The sequence below is a fragment of the Ovis aries genome, chromosome 21, assembly GCF_016772045.2.
Source record: "Ovis aries strain OAR_USU_Benz2616 breed Rambouillet chromosome 21, ARS-UI_Ramb_v3.0, whole genome shotgun sequence".
Lineage (NCBI taxonomy): Eukaryota > Metazoa > Chordata > Mammalia > Artiodactyla > Bovidae > Ovis > Ovis aries.
In genome coordinates this window covers 15,024,061-15,035,481 of record NC_056074.1, presented here as the reverse complement: position 1 = coordinate 15,035,481, position 11,421 = coordinate 15,024,061, and the positions used below count along the sequence as shown (strand labels likewise).

The following is an 11,421-nucleotide window of genomic DNA, read 5'->3' as shown; positions in this document are numbered from 1 at the left end:
TGGCGATGGACAGGGAGGCCTGGCGTGCTGTGGTCCATGGGGTCGCAAAGAATTGGGACAGGCCTGAGCGACTGAACTGATTCAGAAATTCTGGGGGTGGGGCCCCACAATCTATGGTTTGAGAAACACCAGCTGAGTCTGCTCTAAGCCAGAGTTTGAGAACTACTGGTGCAGTGGAAAGAGTACCAGACGTCGGAAGGAAGGTGGGGAGGGGCCTGGGGAGAGAGACGTGAGGGGGAACGCTGCAGTCGGCCGAGTGCTGCTGTTCAGAGAGCAGTGGGCCACAGTACATACCTGCTCCTTTAAGGGGGTCTGAGAAAGGTGTGGGCCGCCTTGTTACAGATAGAAGACTGAAGCTTGGAATGTAAATTACTCGCCTAAGATCAGCCTCTGTCCCTGGCACCACGGAAAACTGGCAGTCTGGACATCGGTGCCTGGTCAGCCCACGGCTGCCCGGGCGGAGGGAGGAGGCCTGGAGCTTGAAGCTCCTTCCTGGGGGCCCTGGTGGTGAGCCAGACCCGAGGCTAATGGGAAGCAGTGAGCCTTCTGTTCTCACTCTTGTCCTCAATTATTTGAATTTTCATAAGGTTCACCATTCACACTAGGGAGCTGGGCTTAGCAAATGTATTTTCCTAAGTGACCAGCTGTCATCCCTGACTTCTGGACCTGAGGTGAAATGTGAGGTTCTTTGAGAAAGGCAGGGTGAAAAATTACCTGTGTGCTGTGACTACACCTACCTTAGATTTCTTTTTTTCAGAAAAAAACTACATATCATAGAGCAAAAAACAAAAACAAATCCAAAACAATGCTAAAGGAATTTTCTTCCTTTTCCCCCCAAGTTGTATTATGTGGCTATAATAATTTGTGTGATGAATATATATTTAGTTTTGAAAGTGCAACTAGTGACACCCCACGTGGAATGCAGTGACGTGACACAGTGGACACAGCGTAGCTGTTTCCTTAGGGCAGTGTCGATCTGTCCGGCCACTTGGAGTCTGTCCCTGAGGCCAGTAAGAAGAGCAGCTGGGATATGGCCCGGGGGAACAGTGGGACATAGCTGGTGAAAGAGGTGCTTTGACTTGTGAGGTTAAGCCCCAGGGTCTTTGTGTCCTCTGGAAATGCCTCTCTATGACAGGCGTCACCTGGAGGGCTTAAGGGCCAAGGAACAGAGCTTTGGCGGTCCTCCTGAGAACGGAGTTTGCTTCTTGTAGTGCAAACTCAAGGCACCGACTCTGGCAGCCACCGTTCTCCAAACAAAAGGCCACTGGACACCTTTAAACACAAAATATTCTTTTATTTGTCAACGAAGGCTACACAGGATCACTTCTGGTTTTGTTTTTATGCCTTTTTCTTTTCTTTTCTAGAAGGTATCTACATCTGCATTTATTTACAGCCTTGTCGATATTTACACAGTCAAGAATACAGTGTTAGAAACACAAAAGTGTTGAGAAAAAAACTTCTCAAAATTAGTTCCAGACTTCAGGAAAATTATTTCCACACGGTAAGGCCAGAGTCTCCAGTGTTGGTCGTCCAGAGGCAGCTTGGGAGAGTCCCGTTGCCAAAGCTGCGGGGTCAGAAGTCTTGAAGAACATCAGGCGGGTCTAGAAAAGTGGGATTCTGGTGCGGGTGAATCCAGGGCTGCCGGGCACCACCAGACATCTGTGACTCAGCTTCTGCCAGGCTAGCGGAGCCTGCTGGAGCGTTTGTTCTCCACTGGCAGTTTGCCCTCAGAATCAAACACATGTTCTTGGGGACCATGAGGTCACCCGGTATCATGCCTTTGGCATTCCAGAGAGGGTAAGAAACCCAACATTGGCCCGCTGTCTGGGGCGGTCGTGTACACAAGGCTGGTTTTTTGAGAATGTAAAGGTTGGAGAGGATCAAGTTTCTATCACCTGAGCAATGAGTCTTTAAAATGAGTTTGCTGTTTTTCGAAGGTTAAATGAAAGGGCCTTGAACTACAGAGTTCTTTAATTTCCTCCTGTCCAATAAAATACAGACAAGTATATAAACCTACCTGGGAATTATGAACCTTCAGTAGAGGGCTTTTAGTCCTAAATGAGGATCCCAAGGGGAAAAGGAGACTGGGTTCTTTCTGGGAACCCTCAGGAGGAGGGCCCTAGCTTGGGACTGGAAGCCACGGCTGGGGCGTTAGTGGCCACTGTGAGGGGGTAGAGGATAGATTCGACTTTGAGCACCGGGGGAACAAACCCCAAAACCCGAGACCCTGCTGAGGCCTGGCCGACTCCTTCCTCCTGGGCACCGAGCTCAGTGTCACGGTCCTCACCATGTGGCAATTGCAGATACAAGGCTGCCAATGTAAAACTATTCTAAGATTTCATGTGGAAATCTTTTCTTTGCATATTGGAAACCCCTGCCATTGTTAAAGGTGGTACTGAAAAGTCATAGCTAAAAAGGTTATTATTTTTTTTTTAACAAATCTAATTCCTTGTTGTGCTAAGTCGCTTCAGTCGTGTCCGACTCTTTACGAGTCTATGCACTGTAGCCCGCCGGGCTCCTCTGTCTATGGGATTCTCCAGGCAAGAATACTGAAGTGAGTTGCCGTGCCCTCCTCCAGGGGATCTTCTTGACCTAGGGATTGAACCTGCGTCTCTTATGTCTCCTGTATTGGCAGGCAGGTTCTTTACCACTAGTGCCACCTGGGAAGCGCCCCCGTTATGTGTCTATGAAAACACCGCCCCGTTTTAGTCACCTTCCTTATCTATATCACCTTCTGCTCCCAGCCCCACCTCATCCTGATTCATTAGAATCACACCTTCTGGCCATTTTCAACTTCTGGTCAGTTTCTTAGAAATGGTTTCAAATCCTCCATCCCTAGGTAGAAATCAGGCACTGGTCTGTTCCGTGGTTTAACTGTGGAGTTCCTTTGCCTTCTTTCTGTTGTCATAGCTCCCCCCTCCAGTGATATCTGTCTGGTGGGTGGGTGACAAGGAAATCTCATCTTATAAAACCGAAGTTGGAGAATCACTGAAGCCCTATTTAAGGTGATTACAGAGAGGCTGATGGCAGCTGTGAAGGATACAGGAGGAAGTAGGAGCTCTTCTAAAGAAGCTTCCACAAACAGCTCTTCTGTCTTCTTGGGACAGAAGGTGTCATCCTGTAGAATAATGGACCAGGGCCAGGGAGGGAGGGCTGTCACTCGAGGGAAGGGACACGTTTTGGTTGGTTAATGCCAAAAGGGCAGGTGCCATCAAAGATGGGATTTGATGCCTGGAGGCTATTAGGCTGGCATTGGGAACGCTGGCTTATGCCTTCAGACTGTTGCTGTGACCTTGGGACTGCTGGTCCCAGCGGGGAGACACTGCGAGGAGAGGCACTGAGTCGTCTGCTAGCTCGAATGCAAAGCAACTCACGAGGGCCGAAGCCAGAAGCACCGTCTCCAGTAGCAACAGCACAAGGTGAAACCGAGGTGCATGAGGCTGCCTGCCCCACACTTGAGACCCTTTCTCTACAGGCTGGGGGTGCTTCCATTTCCTCCCTCACAGCAGCTAGGCCTCCTTGGTAGTGTGTAGCCCAGGAAAAAATAGAACATCATTTGTTTAAAGAAAAGGAATGTTCAGTAATTTTCTGTGACTTTGATCTTTAAGAGTCACTGTTACTTTGGGGTTGGAGAGTCAGAGGGTTGGGGAGGTGGTTCATTTGGCTCTGACCTCCAAGTTGACGTTCCCAGCAGGTCTGGACTGATGTCAGGAGGTCAGGGTGGAACTGATCATCTAGGCCAACGTGCAGGGCCCCATTGCTCAAGGACCCCTTCCATCAAGATGACATTTGAGAGGCGTGTCTATTCTGGGTCGAAAAACAAAACAAAACAAAACGTGTTCTTCAGGCCCTACTATCTTCCATCCTATTCAAGAAGGATCCCGCCAGATGGGAGCCGCCACCAGCCCCCGCCTCGCGCGGTGGGCCCGGAAGCCCTGCCATCTGACTCGGCCGAGCTCTGGACACGGTGGACAAACAGGTCAAGATGCACTGTCACGGCAGTGTCACTTTTTTTTTTTTTTTTTGGAAACAGGAAGAGCACTTAGCGAAACGCATCCTCTCATCCCAGTGGAACGACGTCAGGCGAGATCTCCTCTCCCGAGCAGCTGCAGGGGCCTCCCTCCGCCAGGCAGGCCCCCCGGCCTGCGCACTGCGCCGGTTCTCACGCAGCAAGAGACCGTCTCAGTTTCGTTCACTGCTGGAATATTCTGAAGACTCTGTGAGTAAGGCTATAAAGGTGCCGTGAGCTTGTCAGTCCAACAAGGTTTCCACGGGGAAAGAGCTCAGACTCAGAATTCATTTTCCACACTTAATGTAAAATGTAACCCATAGAAGTCCCATTTTCTAAGAAGCCCAGCTTAAAAGGGAACATTTGGCTTCCCCTCCGGGTCTCCCAGAGCCTCCTGTGAGAGGTAATGATGATGGTAATTAGGCAGATGAGACAGGAGAAAGGAGCCCCAGGCTCTCCCCTCCCTTCAGTACTCCTCTCCAGCCCAGTGGTGGCTGCCTCTCCCGGACAAGCCTTGCAGGTGTGGGCTGGCCGCAAGCCTCTACCCACTGACCTCAGGCGTGGGTCTTCACAGAGGCAACTGTAGCCTGGCTTCCTGCATCTGCGGGCACTGCCCCCAGTCCTGGAGGGGCAGCTTGATGCTGCCAGGCCACATCAAGTTCTCTCTTCTCTCCTCCTTGCTCCTTCATCTCGCTTTAAAACCCTGGTTGGGCTTCTCTAGAGGGGAGAAGCCGTCATCTGTTTCAGAAGAACTTCACAGAAGGAATTTCCTGCATCCCAAGCTCTGCAGTTAGCCCGACACTAACAGGGAAGCAGAGGCGCCTTTGGGAGCTGGTTAGAAGCATGCTTGGTTCACGCCTTTCTCTCTTTGGCTGACTTTTCTTTAAACCTCTTTTCTGGAACCGAAGGCCACCAGGCACCTCTCTCCACACTCCTAGTTCTCAGTGGTGGCAGCTGAGCAATGGAGGGAAGATGCCCAGAGTCCTGGGGGAGAGGGCTTCACCTCGGAAGGCAGGCTGGTATCCTTGCCACCAATGCCATCCTTTTGCTGTGGGTGACCTTCTCTTCCGGGCATGGTGCCCACACTGAGGGCCGGCTGTGCAGTGCTGGTTCTCACATCTGGCTTTGGGAGAGAAGAGGAGCTGAATAAGGAACATCACGGGATGACTGACCAACCATGGACGCCCTGGGTACCTCTGCCTCTCAGCCCCCAGGACGAGGTTGCCGGACTGGGAAAAAGACCTGGGAGACACGTGCTCCATCCCAGCATAGGAGTGGCAACTGACAACTACACAGGGTTTGCAAAAGGGGTTGGGGGTTTCGTTTAGCATCAAAATATAAAGCTTGGACAGGAGTTTGGGGCAGCTTGAAAAAGGTGCTGTGAGATCATGAAATTCCCCAGAGCAAGATGAAACCATCCATGGTCCTCCGGGGGCATGGAACACAGTGTTAAAAAGCACCCCCACTTGTCTGCGGGAGCTTGGCCAGAGATCCTCGGGTCCTGCAGACCCTCTTTCCAGGCCCTCCGGAAGTTTGCTACCGGCCCATGACTCTCCGCACCCTTCACTCCTGCCTGACCCCCGTGGAAGATAGCCTTGCACATGGGACAAGTTAGCACAGACACTCGTGTCTCACATCACACTGGGGACCTGGGGACAGACGAGGACACACCCCAGGGGCTGCATCTCAGAGAAGAGAAACGTGCCCCAAACAACAAGGAAAACTCCTCAAGGAAAAGGGAACAAAAGACAGTTAAGTTTTCATTGTGATCACACTACAGAAAAAAAAATACCCTCTGTTCTTTGCAAAAAATGTGTGAAGGCCAAATCTGTGTTTTTCTTTTCTTAAAAAAAAGGATGTTGCATGAGTTACAATGCAACCAAGTATCTCTTTTTTGTTGTTTTTTTGCACTTGTTAAAAAAAGGATTTTTTTTTTTTTTTTTTTTTTTAAGTACAACACAGTCAGGTCCGCGGCCACAGAAGAGTAGCTGTCTTTGGCAAGAAGTCCCGGCCATGGTCCTCTCTGTCACCTCCGGCCCATCTCACTCTGTCTCATGAAGTGGATGTTGTTGGCGCTGTCTGACAGTTCCGGGTACTGCTCGACTGAGATCACAAAGAAGCCATCGTAGCCTTGAACCCGTCCCGTGTTCAGCACCTGCTGCTTCTCGCCCTCGGTCCAGGCCCGCAGGCCCTCCTCCCCGTCCCGGAGTCGCTGCTGCTCGCGGGCCCAGGCCTGGCGCACGGCTCTCTGCCGGGCCAGCTCCAGCACCCGCGCCTTCTCCTCGTCCAGAGTGGTCCCGTACCGCGTGTTCAAGCACAGCGCCCCATGCTGGAGCTGGATGTCTGTGTAGCGTCTAGTCCTGCCGTTAAGCATCGTGTTGATCTGGGAGACGGTGACGTTGACCCCGTTCTCCAGGGTTCGCCGCCCGCCGCTGAGGCCCAGGATGGCCAGGTCGCCTTCCGAAGGCCCTGGTTTCACGAAGTAGTGGGTGTCCACCCCGTCGATGGTGAAGTGCAGGTTCTCCAGGTAGTGGGCGTTGTTCAAGACGGCAGCCACCCGCCGTCCATCCTCGTTGGCCACACTGATGATGTCTGTGGCCACGCGCCCATCCTTCAAGGCGAACTTGACCCCCTTGCCGAACACGGAGCCGCTGGATGCAAACTTCTTTGTCTCTGGGGCCTGCTGGCAGCTGGTGATTGTGGAGCCATAGAGCTGGTCAAAACGTTCTAGGGTGACAAAGGCCTTGAGCTGCTTCTGCACTTCACATTGCACCCCGAGGATAGACTGATGTGGGGAGGAGAAAGACAGAATGAAATGAAGTGGGGAAACCACCAGGGAACTGGAGAATCAGCCTGCATGACCAAGTCTAACTTATAGCAATATACTAACCTGTAGCATCTAGCTCTACTGCTGACCACTAGGACACCCAGCCCCTGTTCTAGTAGCGTCTAGTCCTGCTGTTAAGCACTCTGTTGATCTGGGAAATGGTAACGCTGGACCCATTATCCAGGGTTCGCCCTAAAAGCACCCATGTATTTAACCCTTCCTTCCACTCAGACGCTGTTCCTGGGGCATCTACTCTGGGCTCACTTGTTTTCTCAGCAGTGGGGTCACAACAATGAATCAGACATCATCCCTGTCCTTGAAGAACTCCTTGTTTCGTGGGGAAAGACAAACGTACAACGAATAACTACAATCAAATGTGAGGACTGGTGGCCTAAGAGAGGTGACAGGAATAGCTATAGCCAACATGTCTTGGTCTTTGAGCTGAACAGTTCACATTCATTGTCTTGTTGGATCTTCACAATAGCTTTATACAGTAGGGGTATTATTATTCTGGTTTTACATCTGAGAAGCTAAGGCTCAAAGAGGTTGAGACTGGCCCACAGTCATAGAGTAGTAGGTATTCAAGCCAACATTCGAACCCAGGTCTTTCTGATTCTAGAGGCTCAGTTCAAGGGCTACTGGAGTCGGGAAGCGCAAACACAGCTTAGGATATGTCAGCCTGGAGGCAGAGAGGCAAAGTGGAGAAGGCGGGGTTCAAGGATAGGCTCACACCTGAGTTGGGACTTGAGGATGAGGGGGTGATGTCAGGTGCGGCAACAACGAGGGTGTACTCTCGGCTAGAGGCTTAGTAAGATGGAAAGCAGTGGTTTACGTGAACCCTCTTGTGTGTGTGCTAAGTTGCTTCAGTCGTGCGCAACTCTTTGTGACCTTGTGGATTGTAGCCCGCCAGACTCCTCTGACCATGGGATTCTTCAGGCAAGAACACTGGAGTGGGTGGCCGTGCCCTCCTCCGGGGGATCTTCTGACCCAGGGACTGAACCTGCATCTCTTACATCTCCTGCATTGGCAGGTAGGTCCTTTACCACTAGTGCCACCTGGGAAGCCCATGAATCCTCTTAATCTGCTTTATTGCTCTCTGCCACATTTAGAAATGCTTTTCAAGGACGGCCTCTGTCTCTGCAATGCTTCCTGGAGGCTCCTTAAGTGACCCTGCTCTTGGCCGCTTTAGGGAACAGGTTGGGCCTGTCTCCTTGGCATATCTGTCCCTCCCGTGGCTCAGGGAGCTATGGGAAGCCACTCTCAGGCAGGCTGCAGGGCCTTGTCAGCAACTCAGGCAAACGGCTTTAGAAACAGGCCCATCAGCTTCTCACTGAAATTAAGTCCTCTTTATAATTAATAGAACCCTGTCTGTGAACAATTATTTCCTAGAGTTTCACGAAAGCCAGAGTGCTCAACAACAAAGATCTCCGATGCTTGCCAAGGGCAGAAATCAATAATTCATTGACGAGAGAGGCTGGCAAAGGGGCTGTCAGGGACTGTGGCTCTGGGAGCGGGTGGCGGAGGGAGCTTGGAGTTGGGGCGCAGCTGAGAAGCTGGAAGCAGCCCTGGGAAGACAGTGCCATGGGCAGCTAGGGGGACCTGGAGGGGAGGGACAGTGGGCCTGGAGAGGGCAGGGGGCAGGGCGACCACAGAGAGAGAGAGGCTTTGCAACCAGGTGGGCTTGGGCTCTCATTGCTTTCTGCTACTTTGCAGCTGACCTTGGACAAGTTTCTTCTCTCTGGTCTCCTCTGCAAAGCAGGGGAAAAGGCTGAACTCGCAGAGTTGTTTACCTCTTTCAACTATTTGGTCATTCAACAAAAAGGGTTCCTTCCAGGCACCTGAGAAATGTGCCAGGTGGTAGGCAGGGTACCAAATAAGACCCACTACTTGCCCCCTTGGGGCTCAGGGTCTAGTGGAGATACAGGAAAGAAGGCAGAAATGAAAATATAGTGTGGAGAGGAAGCTGTAGGTCCCATCAGACAACAGAGGTCCAGCATCATGTTCTCCAGAGTCTAGGGGAAGGAAACAGCCAGGCTGAGACCTCACGGAATCTGGCCGGAGTAAGAGAAGTGGATGCATCAGTTTCTGATTGCCAGCCGTATGCCATCTGCAACCCACACTTCCTTCTGAGTCTCTTGTCCCCTTGGACAGGGATCCCCTGGAAGGCCCAGTCTCTGCCTGATTCATTCCTGCCTTCTCTGGGCTCCTGCAGCATGCGGTCTGGAAGAGTCAGCTCCTTGTACAGATCTTATGAATGAGGGGGGCAGTGGGAAGCAATGAACAAATGGATGCAGGAAGTGAGGGGGTGGGGTGCAACCACGTTTATGATCTTTATAGCCAGAAAATTCTATGAGTCTTCATGTCATGAATGGAAGATGGAGACAGCAACATTGTTTTGAGGACCTACAGACAGATCTGAGTTTGAATCCCACTCTACTCCATCTTTGTTGGGTGGCATTTGAAAGCCTCAGGCATTAAATCTGTAAAATGATAACAATGATACAGGGGGATATTTTTGTTGTTAATTTATAAAGAATACCTCACACAAGGGCAGGGGCATGTTGAGGGTGCTCAGGAAATATTACATTTATATTTAGAACGCACCTTTCCTCCTTGTACTCGTTTTGGGTTGGGACAAAGGCTCATTGTGCTGAACTCCAAACTCAGTGTAACATATAAAACTCCTTAATTTGGCTCATGAGGATCTGTGCACCATTACGTCTGTGTCCATAGTGACTTGCCGGGATCACTAAGTTATCTGCTCAACAGTTCCTGGTAAACACTGCAAACGTACCACGTTGGTTTCTATTATTGGCCTAAGCTTTTCTGAAGCGCTGGTGGGACCCATTCCTGTAATGTCAGCCACGTGCGCGAATTACCTTGCTGTTGTCCCACTCCTGAGTTTTCATCTGTGTGTGGACAAGCTCGTAGGATGGTTCCATAGCATCCATGTCTGGCTTGGGATAGCCGGGGATCACGTTGTGAAGCTGGAATCCAAAGGTGAGGAGCCAGCTGTTGACATCTGGGAGGGAGAGAAGAAGCAGAAACATACCTGTGGAGTCAGTGGACCTCGGACGTGACGCACCCCGAGAAGGCGGCCTAGAGCAAGGCTGCTGGGGTGGGGTGAGGATGTGGTGGGCGGCTGGGGGCAGAGTCAACAAGCACGCCGGAGACTGTGTCACAGCGTGGAAGCCGAGTGTGCTCTTGGGACCTAGTGATCCCTCCTGTGGCTGAATCTGAGAGTGATGTCACACACGGAGAACCTAGGCTTCCCGACTCCTCTTTCTACTGTCACCCTACCCCACGGACCTTCAGCTTCATAGCTGGGGCGGCTGTTGATGGATGAAGACCGCTCTGCATCTACCTTAGACGTCGACGGGAGACACAGAAGACACCCACACCCAAAGGAAGGATTTTAATGAATGATTTTCAAAGAGAAAATTCACTTAGGAAATAATCCTTTCTGCAGAGATTAGAATCTCAGGGCCAAAGTGCACTGGCCTGTGCTTAGTTGCTTCGGTCGTGTCCGACTCCTGATGACACCGTGGACTATAGCCTGACAGGCTCCTCTGTCCATGGGATTCTCCAGGCAAAAATACTGGAGTGGGTAGCCATCTCCTCCTCCAGGGGATCTTCCTGACCCAGGGATCAAACTCATGTCTCCTGCATTCAGGAAGATTCTTTACCGCTGAGCCACTAGGGAAGACCATGGAGATGGCCTGACCACAGATCAGAGAGTTCCCCCCCGATTCTGCCTTTTATTTACTCTGACAGCCTAAGGATGTTACCCAACCTCCCTGTGCCTTCATTTCCAGTCTCTATATTGGGTTTGATGATCGAGCCCCATAGGCGTTGGATTTATTGGTTTTTATAATATTCCTGGAGGGTAACTAATTAGAAAGTACTCAGTATAGGTACTCTGCTGGGATATTGCCATGGGCATTTGGCTCACTGAAGAATGGAATCAGGAAGTCAAGACTTCAGGGGAAAAAAAAAAAGACTTCAGGAAAGGAAAGAGGGTATGCCATCAGTTACTTAGCCCTCTGTGGCTGAGTCTTTTCTGTGACCAGCACTGGTGTCACAGACCTTCAGCTTGCACACTCAGGACCCTGGAGGGGAGATGAGACACATAGCTTGGATAACTCTGACATGAGAAAAAGGCCGAGGGGAGGGCAGAAGTCTTTTGGTCCTATAGGCTGACAAGTCTTCATGAAGAAGGTAGCCTTTAAGCCAGACACTGACAGTTGTGTAAATGTTGTCAGACTTCAATGGAGATGACGGGGGCACTTCAGGTAAAAGCTGTTGTGTAAGGCAAGGCCTGGAGTGGGCAGGCGAGTATTGGGAACTTTCGGGTAACCAGACAGCAGTTCAGCAGGGCAGAGAGAGAATCAGAGAGGAAAATGGTGGCTGGGGCAGGAAGAGCCTGAGGTGGCAGGTGGGAGGTGATCTGGGGTTTATAGGAGACAGACAGGGTTTCCTTGGTGGCTCAGATGGTAAAGTGTCTGCCTGAGATGCGGGAGACCCAGGCTTGACCCCTGGGAAGGGAAGATCCCCTGCAGAAGGGCATGGCAACCCACTCCAGGAT

The 11,421-nt window shown here is 51.2% G+C and overlaps 1 protein-coding gene across 10 annotated transcripts in view; it reads right to left on the bottom strand.

Annotated features, from left to right (window-relative positions):
* Positions 1 to 1,273: 1,273 nt before the first annotated feature.
* TENM4 (teneurin transmembrane protein 4) overlaps positions 1,274 to 11,421 on the bottom strand; it is an 849,352-nt gene continuing 839,204 nt past the window's right edge. For all 10 annotated transcript variants that reach the window (XM_060403943.1, XM_060403939.1, XM_060403940.1 and 7 more), the window contains 2 exons: positions 9,716 to 9,858; positions 1,274 to 6,794 (listed from right to left, as the gene is read on the bottom strand). In XM_060403943.1, coding sequence (XP_060259926.1) covers positions 6,036 to 6,794; positions 9,716 to 9,858 — 902 coding nt within the window. In that variant the 3' untranslated portion in view covers positions 1,274 to 6,035. The remainder of the gene's footprint in view (positions 6,795 to 9,715; positions 9,859 to 11,421) is intronic.